Source organism: Bombina bombina, chromosome 5, assembly GCF_027579735.1.
Source record: "Bombina bombina isolate aBomBom1 chromosome 5, aBomBom1.pri, whole genome shotgun sequence".
Classification (NCBI taxonomy): Eukaryota; Metazoa; Chordata; class Amphibia; order Anura; family Bombinatoridae; genus Bombina; species Bombina bombina.
Window position 1 is genome coordinate 22,788,352 of NC_069503.1, and position 25,316 is coordinate 22,813,667.

The 25,316-nt window shown below is 44.0% G+C and overlaps 1 protein-coding gene across 1 annotated transcript in view; it reads left to right on the plus strand.

The window, feature by feature from the left end:
* Positions 1-22,626, plus strand: part of LOC128661246 (uncharacterized) — a 121,714-nt gene extending 99,088 nt beyond the window's left edge. The window contains exon 4 of the mRNA XM_053715524.1: positions 17,575-22,626. Coding sequence (XP_053571499.1) covers positions 17,575-21,269 — 3,695 coding nt within the window. The 3' untranslated portion in view covers positions 21,270-22,626. The remainder of the gene's footprint in view (positions 1-17,574) is intronic.
* Positions 22,627-25,316: the final 2,690 nt, after the last annotated feature.

Here is a 25,316-nt window from a genome sequence, read left to right on the forward strand (position 1 = left end):
ACTCAGGAATTATTTTTCTACCGCTCCACTGACCACTATTTTTGAGAATGTTTTAACAGAGCCAAAAATTCCACTCTCTCTGACAATGGTTTGTATAGTTGTCTGCAGGAAAACAGCATCAACTGCACGGTCACCATGCTCCGGCCCCATGCTCTAAGGGATTAAATGCTTATCAGAATGTTTCCAGCAGAGAAAGGGGAACACACACTTAACTTATTAACTCTATAATATAAAATATGTGCAATAATAAATAATGACAGACAACTTCTTAGAGGGAAAAATTTTGACCGCCACAGGTCAAATTTTTATTAAACTTTAACTTTATTAACTACATTTTTAACCAACAGAACAACAATATGGCGGCATAGAGATCAATAAAACCCAGAACAGCAAGGAGATCAACGGCCCAACGGAAACAGCAGCAGAGGATTTTCTGCTCAAAAGGAGATGATGCTGAGGGGTTACAGAGCTCACATGACCACCCCCCAAGGGGGAGAGAGAGGGGTTACCTCATGTGCACGTGAGGCCTACCGCCCCTCCCTGAATTCTGGTCATCACTCACCCCTAGCGACCTTCTCCTTCGCAACAGGGCTGAGATCTCCTGCCGCCAGTAAATAAATCTCCACCTGAGAATAAGGACTCTCCGCTACCAAGCCGCTCAAACCAAATAGACGGAGAAAGGAGATCCAAACCATACTGCTATGGACTTATCTAGGCTTAGGTTGAGTAGCCATAGCCCTGCCATTCACATGTGAGCCGCCATGAAACAGAAGGAGATGGGAGGGAGGTAAAAAACGTCTCAGACTGGATCGGATGGAGAAGAGGAAGTTGCATGGAAGTCATCAGCTTTTTACCCAGTAAAGAGGGGCCTTTCCTAACCTGCAACAATGTTGCACCTAACACCAACCCTCTTTCTCCTATCCCACTCTGCTACAGCCTTAACCCTAGCATCATGTCATCACTCACCCCTATCAACCTTCTCATGCGCAACAGGGCCGAGACCTCCCGCCACAAGGAAGCATTTACCAATGCTCTTGCCGCCACCAACCACAACCTGACTTACAGGAAGGGAGAAATAGCCCTCTTAATATCTTTTATAAACAAATCAAGCCCTAAATCTGATAAGTGAACCTTGTCCCTCCTATAAAGTTCTGTTCCAATATGGCTTTGTGCCGTACCACGAAGCCACTAGACCCTGTGATGATTTGGGAAAGGGAGGCATTAATTTTCTTTCTTATCCGATATGCCACCATATGGGCTGACATATGCCTCCAATACAGATGGGGAACTATGTTAGACCACCCTATAACTATTCCCGGAATACGCACTTGAAGCCAGCTGATATCTGACTGCATAATCTTTATCAATTTGAGTACTGGGACAGCCCCCACATCGTTGCCCACCAGGTGAAGGATAAGGAGTTGAGGTTTCCCCCATCGTGAGAGGGCCCCAGTTATCACCTCAGCTAGTTGTGGCCAGCACATTCCCCTGTTCCCCAACCACCTAACAGAGGCTTTGTGTGCGGGGAAATCTAAATTCTGGCCGACCGGTAGGGAGGAGCATCAGATAGAGGCCCAATGGATGAAGGAGTGACCTACAATCCAGATTCACTTTGCTCCGGGGTTAGCTTCTGTGGAGACAAAAAGTTTAGTATTTGGAGACAAGCACATGTTAAATTATACAATCGGGACATAATTGTTAAAGCAATTGGAACTCCAACGCCCTATACATTTAATGTCCTCCCTTGAAGAGCCTAGTAGCGCCACTTGCATAGCTGCCCCGATGCAAAATGAATGTGGTGCAATTTTGCTATCATCTAGGCCCGCTTTAATTGCTGCATGCTTCAAGACCTGACTAAATTGGAATTTTAGACAGGGATTTACCATCTGCATGTATCAAGAACTGACCTGAAACCTGGGGTCTACAGGACAAGTATGCGTTAACTATACCTATAGGGCAGCAAGCCCTGCCGGGCTTTGGCAGAATGGAGAGCCAAGTGCCCTTCACTGACTGGTCCGTTTTTGAGCATGGGATAATTCCGGCTCTGACGTGATCAAGTTGAACCCCAAGCCTATCTTCTGCTTAGAGGGGGCGACTAGCTTGCTGACTCATAGTGCTGCAGCAAAAGCCAGCACAAACGCAGTTTCGAAAAGTAGGACCTCAAATGGAGAGGAACAAGTGCTATCAAGCACTTGGACCAACCATTCGAGATGCTCCTCAGTGATAATTTCACGAGCGTCAACCTTCCTTTGCTGAGCACTCCCCCAACCTTTAACCACTTGCCAAATAAAAAAGGAATTAGTGGGGTTGGGTAAAGCCAATGCCCGATAGAAGAAAGACAAAGCAGCTAATTTGGATTGGATGGCTCCCTGATGTGCGCCTGTGTGCAGACTCACCAACCAGTCGCATAAAGTTCCCTGATGCCCCCGAGCAGCTTCTACACCCCTGGACAGACAGAACTGATCCCACTCGTTCCAAAGTCTCACGTAAGCGTGCCACATCGATGGGGCTAAGGAGGAGGCACCAAGGGCAACAAAGCTATCCAGGAACGACCACCTGCCAAAGGAAGTCAGGACAACGTAAACCAACTGGGGATGCACTAGGGACTAGACGTCTAAAAGTCTCCCACTCAAATCTCAGCAAAGCATCTGCCACTACGTTATAAACTCCAGGGACATGTCTTGCTTGGAACTGGACATTGAGTTCTAGACAGCGCAGCACCAAGTGACACAGCAAAGTTACCACCACTCCAGAAGTGGCTGACAGGCTATTAATTGCATATACAACACTGATGTTGTCTGTCCAGAATACAACTGGTCTTGTTTGAGAATTTATTACCCCAGAGTTCAATGGACAGGACTATGGGAAAAATTTCAAGGATGGTTAAATTGCGAGTAAGGCCCAGAGCAGCCCAAGTACCAGGCCAGTGCTCTGCACTCCACTCCCCCTGGAAGTAAGCCCATAGCCATGTGACCCTGCAGCATCTGTGAAAAGATTAAATAATTGACTGGAGATAGGTTTCGAGCGCCATACTCATACCCCATTCAACTGGCAGAGAAAAGTCTACCAAACTACCAGGTCGGGCAAGTAAATCTTCTTTGAGTGTAATTCTGTGAGAAGGTTTAACTCTGCCACTAAGCTGTCTTTCTAACCTACGGTTAAAGACTCCCCATGGGGATAACTCTGCAAGCAAAATTAAGCAGCCCTAGAAGGGATTGTAACTGCTTTAATAAAAGAAACTTTGCGGAAACAGCCACTCGAACCGCTTCCAAAAATGCCTGAATTTTATCAACTGGCAATCTACAAATCATTGCTACGGTATCCATTTCTATGCCTAGAAAAACTAGGCATGAAGTGGGATGCTGTGTTTTGTCCTCTGCTAGTGGTACCCCAAAATGGGATATAATACTGCACATTCTGGTCATTAACCTTAAACATTCACCTGACTCAGCCCTCTCAACCAGTAGGAAATCATCAAGGTAGTGTGCTATGGAATCGCTGCTGGCGCTACTGGCTACTGCCCAGTGCAAAAAAGGGCTAAAGGCCTCAAAGAGAGCGCACGACAGGGAGCAGCCCATAGGCAGACAACAATCCACATAATACACCCCTGAAATTTGCACCCCATAAGCGGGCAAACTGAAGGATGAAGCGGTAATAAACAGAAAGCTGACTCTATGTCCAATCTCGCCAATAGAGCACCCGGCCTTGCCTGTCTAACCAGATCTAAAGCACTATCAAATGATTGGTAATGCACTGAGCTAAGTTGTGGGTCGATAGCGTTGTTAACTGAGCTACCTTTTGGGTATGAGAGGTGCTGTATAAGTTAAAAATTTACAGAGTCCTTTTTGGGAACTATCCCTAGCGATGAAATTACCAAATTTGGAAGTGGAGGGGAAGAAAATGGTCCTGCCATGCGGCCTGTGATGATAGCAGGATGTGATGTCACTAGCATGTGGGCGGGGCTTAGGTCCGGTGTCTGTGTCGCAGTTAGTTTAGTACAATCAACCTGTCTGGATGTGTATTGCTATGCTCTGTAATAAAATAGAGTTGTACCATCATTGCTGTGTCCTGCATATGTCCTGCATCTCATGACATGGTGTCAGAAGTTCTGGACTACGCTTCTGTTTCTGATGATGACGATGTCAAAGTTTACCCCACCTGAGCCTTTTGACTTTTCTCAGCCTGCAGCTTGGCCCACATGGCGTCAGCGGTTTCAGCGCTTCAGGATTGCATCCAAACTGAACAAGGAGAGTGGTGAAGTACAAGTTAATTCTCTTTTATATTCTATGGGGAAAGATGTAGAGCCAGTGTTCAATGCTTTTACTTTCCAAGAAGGGGACGAAGTTAACTTTGATATAGTTATGGATAAACTCAGTGCCCACTTTGTGCCCAAAAGAAATGTGATTCATGAGAGAGCTTGTTTTCACAAACGTAATCAGCGTGTGGGAGAATCTGTGGAGTCATTTGTGCGCAGCCTGTATGAATTAGCTGAATTCTGTGAGTTTGGTGTTGCTAAAGAAGAGCAAATCAGAGACAGAATAGTTATTGGAATTGCAGATGCTGAAGTCTCCCTGAAGCTGCAGTTAGAGCCTGATTTAACGTTAGACGGGGCTATTAGGATGGCCGCCAGAGTGAACTGGTGAAAAAGCAAAGTGCTGATCTGAGGTCTGAGAGTATTGTGGATGAAGTGCAACAGTCTAGGAAAATTACTAGTGAAAGGCACAGTGTGAGCGGTAGATCTAAAGTACTGGAAAGGCCTAGAAGTGGATGGGCGCAACATGGCCGATGCACACGGTGCTACCGGGCTCATGATCAGAGTGCTATATGCCCGGCCAGAGATAAAAGATGCAGAAAATGTAACAGAATAGGCCATTTTGAAGTGGTGTGTAAAACTGAATACATTATGGAGATGCAGGTGGACAGTGACCAGGAGGGTCAGGAAGTGTCTTTTGTGGGGTCTGTTGTGGAACGGACAAGCTCAGAGGAAGATTGGAAAGTTACCTTTACTGTAATGGGAGCCAATGTTGATTTTAAGATTGACACAGGAGCTGATATCACTGTAATGTCTTTTGCTGAATTTATGAAACTGCCTCGACAGCCCCAGCTGGGGAAGGTTACTACAAATGTTCATAGTCCTGGTGGCCGCATTGATTGTGTGGGGAAATTTCTTGCCAGCTGTGAGTACAAACAAAGGAAGTTCACCATGTGGGTGCATGTGATCCGAGGTCAGTGTGTTAACAGTTTATTGAGCAGAAAAGCAGCCTGTGACTTGGGCCTCGTGGCCAGAGTGAATGAGATCTCTGAAGATATGTTTGGCGAGTTGGGCCTACTGAGCTGCAAACCTGTCCGTATAGCACTTAAAAGTGACGCAGTCCCGTACAGTATTTCTACTCCTCGTAGAATTCCGTTCCCGCTCATGCCTCAAGTGGAGAAAGAGCTCATGCGCATGAAGTCTATGGGGGTTATTGAAGAGGTTGTTGAAGCAACTGATTGGTGTGCCCCCATTGTTCCAGTTGCAAAGAAAAACGGAAAGGTGCGCATCTGTGTGGACCTGAAAAGGTTGAATGAGGCAGTGAAGAGGGAGAGATTTGTGCTGCCGACACTGGAAGATATAGCCCCGAAGTTGGCTGGGGCGAAGTTCTTTTCCACATTAGACGCTTCTAGCGGCTTTTGGCAGATCCCCCTGGATCCAAAGTGCCGCAAACTGACTACCTTTATCACTCCGGTAGGTCGGTTCTGTTTCTGCAGACTTCCCTTTGGGATATCCTCCGCTCCTGAGATCTTTCAGAGGGAAATGAGTTCTCTCCTGAGTGGCCACGTGGGCACAGCAGTCGTCATGGACGACATTCTAGTGTATGGGTCTACAGTGGAGGAGCATGATCAGCGTTTGAGTTGTGTGCTGCAGGCTATCAAAGAGTCTGGGCTGAAGCTGAATAAAGAAAAATGTCATTTTAGGAAAACTGAATTATGCTACTTTGGGCATATCATCAACGGGGATGGCATCAAGCCGGACCCCGAGAAAATTCGGGCTATCGAACAGTTGAAAAGCCCTTCTGATGTACATGAGCTGAGACAGATATTGGGCCTTGTAAATTACGTGGGCAAGTTTCTTCCAGATTTATCTACAGTTTTGCACCCTATCACAGAGTTGCTTAAGAAAGATGTTGCCTGGGTCTGGGGACCCTCACAAGAAAAAGCGTTCCTGCATGCTAAGTCCCTGCTGGGGTCTGCCCCAGTGCTGGGGTTCTACGACCCTTCAAAAAAGACTGTGGTTAGTGCTGATGCAAGCAGTTATGGGTTGGGGGCTGCACTCCTGCAGCTGAATGACAACAAACTACAGCCCATCGCCTACTGTTCCCGCACACTGACGGCTGCGGAGTCAAAATACGCTCAAATTGAGAAAGAGTGCCTGGCTGCAGTTTGGGCCTGTGAGCGCTTTCAGCGTTATCTAGTGGGTTTGGAGAAATTTAGTCTGGAAACTGATCACAAACCGCTAGTCCCTCTTATCAATTCTTATGACATTGACAAAACACCCTTGAGATGCCAGAGACTTTTAATGAGACTACTCAGGTTCAATGTTCAGGCAGTGCATGTGCCGGGGAAGCAGCTGGTTGTGGCAGATACACTGTCCAGGCTCCCACTGGCTGCTGCTGAAGAATCCTCCACAGAGTCGGATGTAAAAGTGTATGTTGATTCAGTTCTGGCCTCTAAGTCCATTTCTTCAAGGAAACTGGAAGAGACATATTTGGACACAGATCTGCAAGAAGTTATAAGGTACATAAGAGATGGCTGGCCCGAGAGCCGGGCAGCCTGGATGTCTTTAAATGCTTACCAGCCAGAGAGGTCGCAGCTCACGGAGCTGGAGGGGTTGGTGCTGTTCCAAGACCGTATTGTAATTCCTGTCAGCATGAGGAAGGAGATGTTAAACAGGATTCACGATGGCCACTTAGGCATTACAAAGTGCAGAGAAAGAGCAGCTACAGCTGTGTGGTGGCCTGGGATCAGCTCCGACATTGCAAATCACGTGTCTAAATGTGCCTTTTGCCGGGAACGCCGGCCTACTCAGAGAAGGGAGCCCTTAATGTCTACTCCGCTGCCTGCGGGGCCATGGCAGAAAATAGCTGCTGATTTGTGCGAACTGCACGGGAAAAAGTTTCTTGTTGTTATCGACTACTATTCCAGGTATTTGGAAATAGCACCCCTGAATGATATCACAAGTCAGGCCGTTATCATTCGCCTGAAGAGCTTGTTCGCCCGCTGGGGCATTCCAATGGAGCTGGTGAGCGATAATGGCATGCAGTTCGCTTCTACAGAGTTCAGTGCTTTCAGCAGGGAATATGATTTTGTACATTCCACGTCAAGTCCACATTATCCGCAGGCCAACGGAATGGCTGAAAGGGCAGTTCAAACAACAAAATTCATTCTAAAGCAATCTGAACCGTACCTAGCCCTCTTGTCATACAGGGCGACGCCCATTCAAGCCACCGGGTTTAGCCCGGCACAGCTGATGCTAGGACGCCAGATTCGCACCACTTTACCCTCAGTGGGTGTCTTCAAGCCGCCTGGCCCTGTTCCTCGGGACGAAGTCCTTAGGAGGGATGAAGAGGCCAAAAAGGGTTATCGTTTCTTCTACGACAGGAGACATTCTGTCAGGCCTTTACAGGAACTGAAAGCGGGCCAAAGTGTCAGAATTAAACTGGATGATGAGAAGAAATGGAAGACGCCTGCTACGGTAGTGGGCCGCTCTCCAGAACCAAGGTCTTACACAGTCCTTACAGAGGGAGGGACGGTTACACGCCGTAACCGAAGACATCTTCAGCCTGTACCTGAGAGTCTGGAACCGGATACCTCAGTACCACCGCCGGTGGGATCCCCTGTTCTAAGAGAGGTGCCTTCCCCTCAGCAAGATCATAGCGGGGATATATCTTTGCCTCCAGCAGACTCTTGTTCACCATCTTCTGTATCAGAGGACAGTTCATGCAAAGTTACATCAAGCGGAAGAGTGGTGAGGCTTCCGGCCCGATACAGGGACTGACTTTAGCTAGAACAGTGACCGGAAGTATGGGCAGAATAATCCCATGGTCACTGTGGACTAGGGTAGTCTACCCCGATGTCCAAGTCAGGATGTAATTTATTTGTTCATGTTTTCTAATCTATCTGTTTTTATAATGTTCTAAAACAAAATGTTGTTGTATACCCTGTTGGTGTACCTTGTTATTTAATATATGCGAATGTATGCTTTGTCTTTGAAAAAGGGGAAGATGTGATGATAGCAGGATGTGATGTCACTAGCATGTGGGCGGGGCTTAGGTCCGGTGTCTGTGTCGCAGTTAGTTTAGTACAATCAACCTGTCTGGATGTGTATTGCTATGCTCTGTAATAAAATAGAGTTGTACCATCATTGCTGTGTCCTGCATATGTCCTGCATCTCATGACACGGCCCAAGGACAATTCCTTGTATATTTTCTCCAACACCGCTTCAGGGTGTTGGTATGCCGAAATTAAGTGTGAAATCATGATATTTTGAAAAATGGGAATTCTAAAACCATAAGTAAAACCCTCCTATTACATTCTGGCTATGTCCTGGTCTGGATTAGACCGCAACCAGGGTTCAAGCACGTGGACCTTCACCAAGGTTTCTGCTCTTTTGTCCCAGGAGAGAATTAGAGGACCTACTGCCTGTGGTGCTGTCTTTTCTCTTTGTGCAGTCACTTCCTGGGTGAGACCTTGAGCAGAATCTACATGTGCGTCTGAAAGTGCACGCGTTGCCCCTGTCACACTTTTTGTCCTGGAATGCCCAATATGTACTTCCCCTTTTTATTAAGTCTTTTGTTCCGAAAGGGCTGGGGATTTAAACTAGCAAAGGAAGTGGTGGATGCACCATGGGGGTCCATACGCTGCTACCGTTGGTTGTCAGTGGAGTAAAAAGTTAGTGCTTGATTACCCGCCATTTTTCTCCTGAATTCGGAGTCATATTCCCTCTAAGCACCCTCACTACGATTACGCTGTATCCAGTGTATGGTGTCAGTGTATTTTAATATAGCTAAATTTTGAGAAGGGTATTTTATCAAGGTAGCAAGAAGAGAAAACCCTAAAACACTGCAGCCACTCATCAATGGAGTCCGGGTGCTTAAATCTAATAGGGCCTGTCCCATCTGCACTTTTTTCCTTTTGCCTATACGCCTCAATGTATAAATCAAAAATATTAATATACTTTCCTTGATGTATTATTTTAACTATTTTTTGTCGCAAATGGGCATGTAAAGAATACATTTTACCTGAGCTTGCATCAACGTATAGAGCCGCCCTTCTTTCTGAAATAGCTCTGGCGGGGTTAAATCTGCAATATTAGCTACCGGGTTATCCCTAGGAGGGGGTTGGGAGGTTCTAAACTAGCCTTCTTTTTAGACACGCCAGCGCCCTCTCTCAATATTTTTTTGATCATGCGAAACATTTTCTTTTGACCCTTCCCTTGCAAACCTAATGACTTGTCACTGTCTGAGTCAGTATCCGTGGGAGTGGAGTCAGAAGAGTCTTGCTGATCATGAGTAAATACAGGGTAACAGTATGGCTTTTTCCCGACAAAACAGCATCAGGGGGTGGTCCTGGATGAGGCACTGATAACGTGTTGGATAGTTTAGGCTGCTCCCTGGATGTGCCTGGGGTGGCCGTATCCACAGGTGGACTCATGGGAACTGCTGTAGACTGCTTGGCTAGCTGCACCTAGTACTCCCTGCAAAAGATTAAGCAAATCGCAAGCCCTTTGGACATTGGTTGTGGATGGAGATACATTAGAAATCAGGGATGAAGGTGAATTTTGCCTACCATCAATATTTTTCAACACCATTAACAACATACAAAGTATCTGAATTCACATTAGTCCTTTCCTGCCTGACTGAAGTAACATTCACCCTGTCAGCATCACTCATGCACACACTTGCTGATGGATTTTGGTGGGCTAAAATACGCTCACAGCAGTGGCGGCTGGTGACTTTTGAGGATGGGGGAGCACTAGCCCCGCCCCTCAGATGGCTCCGCCCATTTTAATGTGTGTGTGTGTGTATGTATATATATCTATATATAACTTATATTATCAAATTTGCTTCATTCTCTTTGTATCCTTTATTGAAAGAGCATCAATATCTCACTGAGAGCTAGTTGAACATATTGGGTGAGCCAATGACATGAGGCATATATGTGCAGGCACTAAACATCAGTTAATTCCCAGTAGTGCATTGCTGCTTTTGAGCCTACCTAGGTATCCTTTTTTTACAACAGATATCAAGAGAACAAAGCATATTAGATAACAGAAGTAAATTGGAAAGTTGTTTAAAATTGTTCTATCTGAATCATGAAAGGAAACATTTGGGTTCCATGTCCAGTTACATTTTTTATATTACAATCTAAAGTTGTTTTATGCCACAATAACTTAAAAGATTTTGCCTGAATAAATGTAGCTTTAATCAGTCATTACACAAAACTGTGTAATGTGACAGTTTTAGAGAGCTGCCCCTTTAAACACTAATAATTCTACACAACACATACACACACATACATACACACACATACATACACACATACACACACACACACACACATACACACACACATACACACACACACACACACATACATGCACGCACACATACACACATACATAGATAAGTACATGCATACACAACACATACACATACACACACACACACTGTGTATGACAAAAATATTTATTTAATATGAGTATGTATGAGGAGCAGTTTGTTCTCCTGAGTTATGCTTTCAAATAGAGCACGTAACAAATAAATAAATAATACCAGCCAAATGTCAAAGATTGCTCTGCTACTTCTAGTGGAACAAAATAAATGCTGCTACATGTCAGAAAATATTCTGGTCTGGAAATGAATGTTATTGAAAACTAATTTTACACACCGTTCTGTCTGTTCTGCAAGCAGAGCTGCTTTTGTTTTTGTTTGTCTGTGTTAGTCCCGCGGTTTTTTAAGCAAATGGGAAGCTAGAACATCTATCAGTGCTGAACTCGCTTCAAACATGAAAAGGCATTGTCTGTTATTTTTCGTTAAAACACACTATGCATGTCAGAAGCAGGTCCTGTATTTTCATGTTAGAAGAAGTGAGTTCAGCACTGTCTAATAAAGTATTTGAAAAAAAAACTGAGCAGGTACCGTAACCGGGCTTTAATAGAAACAGTGCAGTTTCTGTTAACATGTCATTAATATGATGGATTCGCCATGCCCGCATAAATTAAGGGAGAACTGAACTTTACTGAACATTTTATAATTGTTACCCGGCAGCTAGTTCTGTGCAATCAACACACGTCTGCACCTCGTCCTCCTGAGAGTCCTGACACTGTAAAGACACCACCAGGGCCGGACTGGGACCAAAAAAAGGCCCGGGCATTTTAGGGCAAAAAGGCCCACTCCCCCCCCACCACCACCACCATTTACATACATGCCGCCACACAACATACAAATACTGTACTACACAGCATTCACATACATGCAGGCACACAACACGCAGCATTCACATACATGCAGGCACACAACACACGCAGCATTCACATACATGCAGGCACACAACACACAGCATTCACATACATGCAGGCACACAACACACGCAGCATTCACATACATGCAGGCACACAACACGCAGCATTCACATACATGCAGGCACACAACACACGCAGCATTCACATACATGCAGGCACACAACACACGCAGCATTCACATACATGCAGGCACACAACACACGCAGCATTCACATACATGCAGGCACACAACACGCAGCATTCACATACATGCAGGCACATAACACACGCAGCATTCACATACATGCAGGCACACAACACACGCAGCATTCACATACATGCAGGCACACAACACGCAGCATTCACATACATGCAGGCACACAACACGCAGCATTCACATACATGCAGGCACACAACACGCAGCATTCACATACATGCAGGCACACAACACACGCAGCATTCACATACATGCAGGCACACAACACACAGCATTCACATACATGCAGGCACACAACACACGCAGCATTCACATACATGCAGGCACACAACACACGCAGCATTCACATACATGCAGGCACACAACACACGCAGCATTCACATACATGCAGGCACACAACACGCAGCATTCACATACATGCAGGCACACAACACGCAGCATTCACATACATGCAGGCACACAACACACGCAGCATTCACATACATGCAGGCACACAACACACGCAGCATTCACATACATGCAGGCACACAACACGCAGCATTCACATACATGCAGGCACACAACACGCAGCATTCACATACATGCAGGCACACAACACGCAGCATTCACATACATGCAGGCACACAACACACGCAGCATTCACATACATGCAGGCACACAACACACGCAGCATTCACATACATGCAGGCACACAACACGCAGCATTCACATACATGCAGGCACACAACACGCAGCATTCACATACATGCAGGCACACAACACACGCAGCATTCACATACATGCAGGCACACAACACACGCAGCATTCACATACATGCAGGCACACAACACATGCAGTATTCACATACATGCAGGCACACAACACACGCACAAAACATGCACATTTAACTTATACACACACATTTATGGGACAGAAAAAAAATCACAACATAAATACATGTAGATAGACACTAATTATACATGCATAGTATAATATTGGGGATAACATGGACTTAAACATATGGAAAAACATATATACACATACATATAAGTGTGTGTTTGTGTATCATATGCTTTTAACCTCATGTTAAACCCAATGCACATAAACCTCACAAGCCTATTTTTAAATGTTGTCTATAGGAAAAAAAATAAACTTAAATTTTGTCTTGGCTGATAACATTATCATAGGAAAAAAAAAAATGTAAACAAACCATCTTGTTTGCAACTGTGTGCAGAATTCATGTACTGTAAATCTGTGCATCATTTTATGAGTTAGCATGAATTATGTGCACAGGCATTCAGGAGTTAAAAATCAAGAAAGGGGAAAAGGGGTGTTTATCACTAACTTGATCAGTTCCTTAGAGATAGGGACTGATTTATAACCTCTAACTGCCTTTTACAGAGCAATTTTCAGTTTTAAAAACAATAAATATACAGCACAAAAATAGCTCAAATTCATATATATATACACATACACACACACTATATTTCACAGGGGATCCACTTTTGTATATATATATATGCTTGCTTTATTTCAGAAGGGAGCAACTTTATTTGAACTTTCATATTTTCTTTTGCTTGGTGGTGCAGTTGGTTGCATCTGATCCCCCCCAAAAACGATCACATCTAGTAAGCCCCACATTACATTTACTTACTATCTCAGGAAGCAGTCTGACTAGTAGCAGCAGAGACTCCCTGGCCTGGAGATCCAGCATTTTGAGCATTTCATGTCACTGTAAGTGTCTGACCACGCAGTGCAGGGAGAGGACCATAAAACCGGCATCCTGAAACAGGGCAATTTGCAAAACAAACTTCTATCGCAGGCTGCCTTCTCTGTGCTGAAAGCCCAACCCCCGCTACTGTCTTCACTGCTGTGTTCGGCAGGGGAGTTAGCTGAGCTAAATCAAACTAAAAAGGCACTATTTTTTTCTAACACAGTTGTTGGAAAAAATAGTGCCTTTTTAGTTTGATTTAGCTCAGCTAACTCCCTTGCTGAACACAGCAGTGAAGACAATAGCGGGGGTTGGGCTTTCAGCACAGAGAAGGCAGCCTGTGATAGAAGTTTGTTCTGCAAATTGCCCTGTTTCAGGATGCCGGTTTTATGGCCCTCTCCCTGCACTGCGTGGTCAGACACAGTGGCAGACATAAGTTTTGATCCTAATGCTACTACAGTCCGGTTTGCCCGCAGCCCGCCCCTAAAAACGGCCCTGGTTGGGGGTCTTTAGTACTGCTGCTGCACAGTGCATAATAAGCTCCCTAGTGTGTTAATCACAATTTTATTTTAGAAGCTCCTGCTTAAACTTTCACTCACCACTCCTTTACACAGACTCCAGGATGCTGCCACTGTGCAGGCAGGCGCTACCGCGCAAATGTGCCACTGACAGACTTTTGGTGCCGCTCAGAGGGCTCCTCCAGGATGATCGAGGCCCCTTTTGAGTGAGTGATGACGCTCTTCTCTGTCACTGGCTGCTGCTGGCCTGCTGCCTGTCTCTCTCTAACACCTCCCACCCCTCGCACAGGCTGAAGTGTGCGAACAGCAGACTATGGGGATGGGGAGGCTGGGAGCTGCGCAGCCGGCAATTTTAGAATGCGCAAAGCACAGTGCCATAGCTTAGCTATCGCACGTGCGGTTAGGGCTTAGATAGAGTAAATTAGTACAGGGGCCAGGGGCTCCAGGCTGTATTGTGTAAAATAATATTATACACTGTAACTTACTACATCATTAAATAAATGTAATAAAAAAAAAGAAAATAAGTTTGTATTGTATTTTTTTCTGGGGGTAAAAAAATATATTATTTTTACAGTAGGGGGCTATTGTAAAAATTATATATTTTTTTCTGTTTTCTTCTGGGATGCTGGGGGGGGGCACGTGCGAGTGTGCTCAAATGGAGGAGCCTCCACTGGCTCACAGACAGAAACATTCATGCCATGCACATCACCTAAAGGGTTAATAGGAAAAGCAGCCACATTGTGATTGGATAAAGCTGTATGGCTCTGAGACACAGGCCCCAAGTTATCAAGGTCCGGTGGACCTGATCCAACAGTGCGTATAAGGTCCGCCAGACCTCGCTGAATACAGCGAGCAATACGCTCACCGTATTCAGCATTGCACCAGCAGCTCACAAGAGCTGCTGGTGCAACACCGCCCCCTGCAGACTCACGGCCAATAGGTCGCCAGCAGGGGGGTGTCAATCAACCCAATCGTACTCGTACTGCTCAGAGCAGGCGGACAGGTTATGGAGCAGCTTGATAAATAGGCCCCACAGTATTAACATTTGATTGTGCAAATTCAAGGGGTCTTTTTACCCTGTGACCTCTTTTAGTAGAGCGCATACCCCCTCCTTTAATAATTTGAGCTAGTCTGGTATTAATTGATTTTTTTAGGCATTCAACCTCTTTGTGGGCCCACATTTCTAACCTTTCCTCTACCTCTATGAGCACTCATACCGCCATGCTGGGGGGCGCTTGCGCCGTTACCACTTTCCCCCTGCTCGCCAAGTCCCTTCCCACAACCAAGGTCTCCTCATGGTGCTCACTTTGGAGCTCCTGAGGGACCGATCTTCTCCCTTCGCTTCCATGGCCGCAAATGGTCAGATCGGAAGTAACTGCTCCCACTTCCGGTGACGCGGCCGAGTGAACTGCGACACCGGAAGTAGGCCCCGGAGCCGGCAGTTGAGTTGTAGGTGCACCGCGAGAAGACTCTGGGGGAGAATAAGGCCTAAAAACATTGGTAACGCACAATGATGGTGCAAATGGAGCAATGATGTTTGTATGTGCACCGGAGGGGAAAATTGATTAGTAGGCACTGGTGGTGTGATGGTAGAACCAGATTGATATACAGCATGGGCAGCTTGCATCAACATTTGTCCGGAATGTTGCTGCTGCCCTGGGCTTAATAATATATGTGGGCTTTGTAAAATTGGGGGCAACATGTTGCGGTTTTAGAGATTTTTGTCTATGCTAACCGGTCGGCCCAGCAAACTGGTTGGCCTACCAGGCATTTGCCCGCTGTGCCCGATGGCCAATCGGCAAGTTTGAATTTTTTGGGTCCAATCGTCGATAATATGTGAGAAGAATAGTTGGAGAAAGATAGAAGAATGAATGTTTGCCCCTGGTTTGGGGCTGCATTTCTGCCAGTGGTGTTGGCGATATTGTATGAATTGATGGGATCATGAATGCTGAAAAGTACAGACAGGTTTTAATTCATTAAGCCATTCCTTATGGAAAGCGCCTGATTGGGAACGGTTTTATTTTTCAGTACGATAATGACACCAAGCACTGACAATCATGGACTGGCCTCCAAATAGTCCAGACCTAAATATTATAGAAGCAGTATGAGATCACCTGGACAGAGAGAGAGAGAAATAAAAGACAACCTAAATGTAAAGAAGTATTCTGGGTTGATCTGAAAGAAGCCCGGTATAATATACCAGAAGATTACTTCAAAAAACTTCAGGAGAGTCTCCCCAAAAGAGATCAAGATGTGTTTAGTTCCAAGGGAGGTCACACAAAATACTGTACTGTCTTTTGCCTGAAGAAATCATTTTGTTCTGAAAATTGTGTTTTTTTTATATTTTTGTGTACATATGTCCTGTATTTGTTTGTATCTTAATAAACAGACCGTAAAACAAATATAGATGTTCATGAAAATTTTGCTAAAACAAAAAAATCTAATGGTGGCCTAAGACTTTTGCACAATACTGTATATATTATAGAGGTATATATATATACCCCTATACATGTCTATATTGTAGTGGAAGGAGCCATCTGAGGGAAGGGCTTTATTTGAAGGGGTGGGGTGTAGCGTTCCATCATCTTTATAATTCACCAGCCGCCACTGATAAGTATGTGTGGTAATGTATATTCATGTGCTGTTTTCTTGTGTATGTGCATTTGTACAAGTGCACGTGTATGCGCACTGCTAGTGCTATGGGGCCAATTTAACAAAGGTCTGTCGGACCTGATCCGACAGTGCGGATCGGGTCAGACAGACCTCACTGAATGTGGAGAGCAATACGCTCTCCGTATTCAGCATTGCACCAGCAGCTCTTGTGAGCTGCTGGTGCAACGCCGCCCCCTGAGTATTCGGGGCCGATTGGCCGCCAGCAGGGGGTTGTCAATCAACCCGATCGTACTTGATCTGGTTGAATTGCGGCGATGTCATTTGACATTTTATGGAGCAGCCGTCTTTAGACCGCTGCTTCATAACTGGTGTTACTGGCGAGCCTGAAGACTCGCCAGAAACACGGGCCTTCAAGCTCCATCCGGAGCTTGATAACTGGGCCCCATTGTCTGCATATGTGCGTATAACATAATAAGATAGGTTTGTACACATGTATATGTATAAATACCTTGTACAGTGTTATCTATTATTTATATTTCTTTTTCTTTCTTAATCCTCTCTGTCAATTTTTGTTTGTGTTTCTAATATCTATTAATTTCCCTTTCTTGACTCAAATAAATATTTCAGATGTTTCTCCATTTTTAAGTAACAGTTTCTAAATTCTATTATATTGATTAGCATTACTACCCACCTGACAAAGAGACACAAGCTGCAATAACAAACCTTTTAATACAACGGGCTCGATGTATTAAGCAGAGGATGCAGCTTTACAGTCTGCTTTCTGCAGTGAAAGAGGCAGCAGTCAGTCATCCAAGGTATCCAAAACCTCTGAATGCACACATCTAAATTTTAATGAAGAAATAGTAGAGTATGTTTCTATATGTATCTGATTCATAGCAATAATATGTTTTTCTTTCTGCATAGTGTCTTCCTATTGGTTTGTTGCCTGCTCAGTCTGTTCTGTTATATTTACTATGTTCCTGCTTTCTTTATTCAGGTATCACTTTATGGAACCATGAAGCCTTGAGAGAGGATGTGGTGTCAGAATCCCAAGAGGAAACATCATGTGAAATTATAACATCTGACACTGTTTCAGACAAATCCTCTGCTATGAATATTAATGCATCATTGGAGGCCAGTTTCCTTTGTGGTCTGGTAACAGTTTCTGGATCAGCTACTTACATGAACGATACTAAGAGATCTAGAAACCAGGCCAGAGTGACTCTGAAATACTCAAGAACCACAAAGTTTGAGCAGCTGAGTATGAACCATTTAGGTACCAAGAACATGACTTACCCTGATGTTTTTGACAAAGGGACAGCCACTCACGTGGTCACTGGTATATTATATGGTGCACAGGCTTTCTTTATATTTGATCGAGATGTGTCCATATCAGAAAACACTCAGGATATACAAGGAAATCTCCTAGCCATGATAAAAACAATACCCCAAGTTTCAGTTGGAGGGCAAGTGTCTCTATCTATGAATGATAAAGGAGGAGAACAGGTTAATAAGATTACTTGTACGCTTCATGGTGACTTTCCAATAGACAGGAACCCAGTAACATATGAAGATGCCATTAGAACCTATAGGAGACTCCCAAAGTTACTGGGAGACAATGGGGAAAAGGCTGTACCTGTGAGAGTCTGGTTGCATCCCCTAAATAAACTGGATAATAAAGCTGCCAAGTTAGTTAGAGATATTAGTAGGAATCTTGTCTTAAAAGCAGAAAGTGTTGTCCAAGAAATGGCAGATGTGAACATGCAATGTTATGATCTGATGAGACATCCGGCTGCAGAAACCTTCCCAGATATCAAGAAGAAAATCACTCAGTTTATGGAGCTTTGTAAGCAGTTTACTCTCATCTTTCAAAATCAACTTGCACAAACCTTACCCTCAATCCGTAGAGGTGCATTAGAGGAGGTGGCACTAGTGGACATATTAACTAGTGTAGAACAATCTCCATTTGGAAAGGTCCATACTGAAGAATTTTTAACCCTAAAAAAACAGGAGTTGGAAGTTGTGGAATATTATATGAGTATATTACCAAATATCCCAGTTTTAGCAACTAATGGTGCACTAAATAAATTTGTAGCTTCTTCAGTAAATCAGTATGTAGTGTGTTACATTTTTTCATCACTAAATAAGGAGGAGCCATATCTATGTGACCTTAGTCATTGTTTCGAAACTCATCAACAGAAGTCTGAAAATAATGTCTATGAGAAAAAGAAAATCATGCCATGGTTCAAGGTCACTGATACCTCTGAAAAGATAACACAATATATGGAAGCATTTAAACATTTTTCAAAAGTCAATGCTTCTACTGATAAGATTAAATATATTATCTCATCAGTTCCAGACCAACGTTACCTTGGAGTTTCCATATACCTGTATGATAACTGTAAGTTAGTGAGTACCCAGTTTGAGCCTCCAGTTAAACCTCATCTGCCTTTTATCAAAAGTAAAACCCATAATAGTGTGGAACTTGTCCTCAAACCTGCTGAATTTGGAAAGAATGTTATAAAAAGTTATACCATAGAATACAGATGTCCTAAAGATGAGAGCTGGACCATTGTAAGAACAGAGGACGCTAATGAGACAGTCACAATCAGAGGACTGAAACCTAACTCAATATACCAAATTAGATACTCTTCTGTTTGTATTTTAGGACTTAGTGAGGCTAGTGAGGTTCTAAATGAAGTGAGGACATGTCCAACAAGCCCACCTGAAGCAATAAAAGTTACTGCTGGGTCATCCACACTTACATTACATTGGAAGGAACCTGCAGCAATTGGAGATGGAGTCACAGTAGCGGATTATGTAGTTGAATATAAAGAAGATGTTGATAATGGACAACAGGGTTGGCTTATAAAAAAATTAGGAAAAAAAGTAGAAAAATATATTATTGAGGGACTTATACCAATGGCACATTACCTAATCCGTGTGTCAGCTGAATGTGGGGATAATGGGCTCAGCCATCCAAGTGATGAAATAAATGTTTCAACACTAAAAGAGCACATTAAACATGTACTAGTTAAGAAAAGTAGTTTGTTAAAAAATGAAAAACCTTCAGTATATCAGCTACCAATCAATCCCTGTGAAAAACCTTATCAACAATACAGCTTAGGAGAGATGAACTGGTCTAAGACAAATAAAGTGATATTGTTAATAGGAGCCACAGGTACAGGAAAGACAACACTGATAAATGGAATGGCCAACTACATCCTGGGAGTAGACTGGGAAGATGACTTTAGATTTAAACTTGTACATGAGGTTACAAATAAGTCTGAAGCTCACAGCCAAACCTCTCTGGTCACAGTGTATCAGATGAATCATGAAGATGGATACAACATTCCCTTCACCCTCACCTTGATAGACACCCCAGGATTTGGAGACACTCGAGGTATAGAACAGGACAAAAAGATCATGGAAGCCATCCATGCGTTCTTTACAAATGACAGTGACATTGTCCATATCGATGCTGTGTGCTTTGTAGTTCAGTCTTCTTTGGCACACACACAGAAATACATTTTAAATTCAGTGTTTTCTATTTTTGGAAAGGATATCAAGGACAATATACTGATTCTTATAAACTTTTCAGATAGAGAGAGACCCCCAGTACTGGAGGCTATAAAAGCTGTTGACTTACCCTACTCTCTGGACAGCAATGGAGACCCTGTTCACTTTAAGTTTAATAATTCAGCTCTGTTCGCTAATAATCAGACAAGTAACATGAGTTTTAATAAGATGTTCTGGGACATGGGCAAAGACAGTATGGAAATATTCTTTACATCATTAAATCAAATGAAGACTAAAAGTCTTAAACTGACTAAGGAAGTTCTTAAAGAAAGGAAGGAACTTGAGGTCACCCTACAGGCTTTACACCCACAGATCAAGTCTGGGCTGGCACAGCTAGAAGCAATAAGACAAACAGAAAGAGCTTTGCAGCAGCACAGAAGTTTAATGGAAGACAATAAAGATTTTGAGTTTGAGATAACAGTAACTGTACCATTACAAAAAGACACAGGGGGTAAATTTGTAACTAACTGTATGCAGTGTAACTTCACATGTCACTTTCATTGTGCATATGGGGATGACAAAATTGTAAAACACGGTTGTGCTATGACAAATGGGTATTGTACAAAATGTCCTGATAAATGTGTCTGGTCTGTTCATCACAACCAAAAGTACAGGTGGATATATGAGGAGCGAAAAGAGAAGAGAACTTATGAAGAGATAAAAAATAATTTTGAAAAAGCTTCTGGGGAGGTGATGACTGCAGAAAATATATTCACAAAACTAAATGATGATTATAAAATTGTGAGACAAAATGTGTTTAATCTGATAAACCGAGCCTCGCAGAGTCTGACACGACTCCATGAAATTGCCTTGAGACCTGACCCCCTGACAACCACAGAATACATCGACCTGATGATAGAGTCTGAGAAGCAGGAAGCTAAACCCAGATATCAGGAGAGGATCAAGTCACTGACTGAGGTCAAAGAGACAGCCGAGATTATAAAGAAGATTGAGAAGGGTGAAGCTTTGTTACCAGAGGAAGAGGATAAACTTCCAGAAGACGTAAAGAAAGGCCTAGTAGAGTCTGGTATAGGTTTTCTAAAAACAGCTTATAATACATTTACCACATCTCTTAGCACTTCCAAAAATGAAGGAAAACGGTTCACCAACTAATACACTTGGTAAAACACATACGTATCTGAACAAACTGTTTTAGTGCAGACAAATGTAATATGCTGCAGCAGGTACCTGACATTACTTCATACATACCTTGTTTTTTGTTAACGATTATTTAATTAGTCACACTCATATTTATCCAGATTTGTATCCCACTTTGCCTCATAAATAATGCAGTGTTTTATTTGCCTGAACTAGACAGAAATCCCTAAATAAGAGAGAGATGTATAAATATATATATATATATATATAAAGCAATCGTATCCAGCACTTTGACCACAAGAATATATAAAGAAAAATTAAAGGAAAATACTCCAAACCAATTATATAATACCAAACAAACATATTGTTCATTGCTAAACCAAGATAAATAACGGTTAAGGATTGTATAAAGCTTAGATAGAATGCAATCATACATATAGCTAAAGAACATGATCTAAGCTAAGAGTATATTGCCAACCTCCTAATAGTCCCATGTGTATTACTGAGCCTATGGACTATGAGGCCAATTTAACCATGCCTTGCAATCAGGATACGCTGTAACGTATCATGTCCGCCAGACATCAGCGTTTAGCATTGCGCAAGCAGTTCTAGTGAACTGCTTGTGCAATGCTGCCCCTGCAGATTTGCGGCCAATCGGCCACTAGCAGGGGGAGTCAATCAACCCAATTGTATTTGATCAGATTGATTGCTATCTGCCACTCAGAGGCGGCGTACCAGTTAAGGAGCAGTAGCTACTTTACTGCTGTTTCCCACGAGCCTGAAGGCTCGTGCGGAAACAGAGGGACCAGGGGCCATTCGCCCCTTGATAATTTGACCCCTATGTGTTTATAATATGAGGCAGATCACCCATAATATTGTAAATTTATACATTTTCCTTAGAGCTACAGGGATGCAGAATTATACTATGCTGCCAGTATATACTTCATAGCTTGGGTATATTAATAGCCAGTCTTCTTAAGAAAGGAAAGGATTTAACAATCTGAACTAACTAAACACTTGGGGACAAATCCATCACCTAATCTCCTATATAGATCCAGAGCTCACTGCTACTGGTGGGTCGCTCTTTATCAGTAACACATTGGTCCCTCCTTGACAACAACAAGATGAGGACACCAGGGCTTATGGTTACAACATTGAGATACAACTAACACAATCCTTACTGCAGCAATGCTCACCTGGCAGCCTACAGTTACAGCTTATTTCACCCATAATGCTTTTCTCTTCTAGCTCATATGTTAATACTTTATTGTATCATTGTTGCTTATGATGATTTATTGATGTTTCAGTATTCACTTGCACTGATTATTTCTCCTGATTAGTAAAATAAAATGTAATCATAACAATAAGCAAAGAGTCTTTTTTTATAAAACATTATCACATCCTAAACTTTATCTGTCATAAATGGTTAAAGATGATTTTTGTTTCTAGCAACCGCTTGGCTTTAGAAATGCATTGCTATCTGAAAGGCAAATACTTAAATTGTGTATTTTATCACCGGACAGAAAGATATTAATGTGACACTAAAGGGCCCATTTATCAAGCTCTGAGGAGGAGGACAGAGATCGCTGCAATTCAACCAGATCGAATACGATCAGGTTGATTGACACCCCCCTGCTAACGGCTGATTGGCCGCGAATCTGCAGGGTGCGGCATTGAACCAGCAGCTCACAAGAGCGGTTAAATAAAAATATTCTTTTTAACTAATACACTTGCTGCTGGATTTTATCTGGGAAACCATCTATACTCCTGCATCAGTTTTCGGAGCTATCTTATCTGCTGAAACAGTCAGCTGGGTGACTGAGAAGTCCCAGTCTGTGTATATTGCACCTGGGGGTGCTTTGCTACATGTAAGTGTGCATATTCCCAGTATACACTTAAACTTGTGCAAACTGTACTGGGCTATGTTGGCTCTATATCCTCCCCTTTAGGAACCAGGAGGACCTCACTGGTGAAGAACTACTCAGAATTATCTCTGCATCTGTTCAGTTTGCTGGGCAACTGTGAGGTTCCAGTCTGCTTCCTTGCACTTTTTGGTGCTATTCGTTTGTGAGTATTAGTCTTACATGTTTTGCTTGTCCCTTGGTATTGTGGTATTAGGCCATTGGGCGCCTCTGTGTTTATTTTTTCTCCCCATAGCTAACACCAAACACACTCCCATCCAGACAGCCCCCCCCATACACACAACTCCCCAAAGCCAAACCCAAAACACTCTTATACCGGGCAGCCCCCCACACACACACACACACACACAAATCCTAACAACTAACCCCAAACACTCTCCTATCCCAGACACTCACACAACTCCCCACAGTTAACCCCAAACACATTCCTATCCCAGACAGTCCCCCACACACAATGTCCCACAGCCAACCCCAGACACACTCTTATCCCGACACTCAAACACATACACACACAAAACTCCCCACAGCTAACCCCAAACAAACTCCCATCCCAGACAGCTCCCCCACACACATACACATCTCCCCCCACAGCTAACCCCAAACACACTCCTATCCCAGACAGCCCCCCCACACATACACATCTCCCCACAACTAACCCCAAACACACTCCTATCCCAGACAGCCCCCCCCACACACACAACTCCCCAAAGCCAACACCAAACACACTAATATCCAGACAACCCCCCACACATACACACAAAATCCAAACAACCAACCCCAAACAAACCTGTGAAAATTACCGGATACCCTGACTGGGTAGCTCCCCCAACCACTCCCCACAGCTAACCCCAAACACAATCCGATCCGAGACAGCCTCCCCCCCCCCCCCCCACACACACACACAAACAATTCCCTACAGCCAACCCCAAACACACTCCTATCCCAGACAGCCCCCCACACATACACACACAACTAACCACAGCCTACCCAAACAGACTCCTATCCCAGACACACATACACAACTCCCAACAACTAACCCCAATCACACTCCTATCCTAGACAGCCCCACAAAATGCCCCACATCCAACCCCAGACACACTCTTATCCCAGATACTAACACACATACACAAAACTCCCCACAGCTAACCCCAAACAAACTTTCATGTCAGACAGCCCACCCCCACACAACTCCCCAAAGCCAACACCAAATGCAATCCTATCCCAGACAGCCCTCCCCCCACACACACACACAAATCCCATAAACCAACCCAAAAACACAATTATGACGGATTACCGGCTACCCTTGACTGGGTAGCTCTGCCAACCACTCTCCCAACGCCTGGAACCAGCGACTATGTAGCGGAGACAAAGTAATTGATCAGGAACCCACCCAAATAACTAGACATACTAGTATTCAGGTGAAATAAGAAGAACAACCTTTATTGAGACAAACATACAACATTTATAAAGAAAACTCATCTCGATAAGAGCATGGTTCATCCCACAATTTTCCCGCCGTTCCCGCTCCTCCAGACAGGCTGGCGCCATCCCCAGAGTCCGTTGTCCCATACTGTCCAGCGGTATTCCGTTGATGCTTTCAGGGTTATCCAAGGGGAGCGGCAGCACTTCCAGGGTGTCCTTAGAAAGCGCTTAGTTCACAGAAGCTACAGTCCAAAAAAATTATGTGATCCATGGCTGGGGACTGGAGTTACACAGGTTTAAATGCACACCGGGAAAAGTTCAGGGAAAATGGGGTTTGTAGGGGGGTCCCAATGGAGCACGCCTCCGGCAATTGGCTCACGTCCTGCTAACCCCAAACACACTCCTATCTTAGACAGCCCCCCCCCCACACACACACACACACAATTCCCTACAGCCAACCCCAAACACACTCCTATTCCAGAGAGCCCCCCACACACACACACAATTCCCCACAGCTAACCCCAAACACACTCCCAGGAAGCCCCCCCCCACACACACACACAAATCCTAACAACCATCCCTGAACACACTCCTATCCCAGGTACTCACACAAACAACTCCCCACAGCCAACCCAAACACACTCCTATCGCAGACACTCATACACAAACGCCACACAGCCAACCCCATACACACTTCTATCCCAGACACTCACACAAC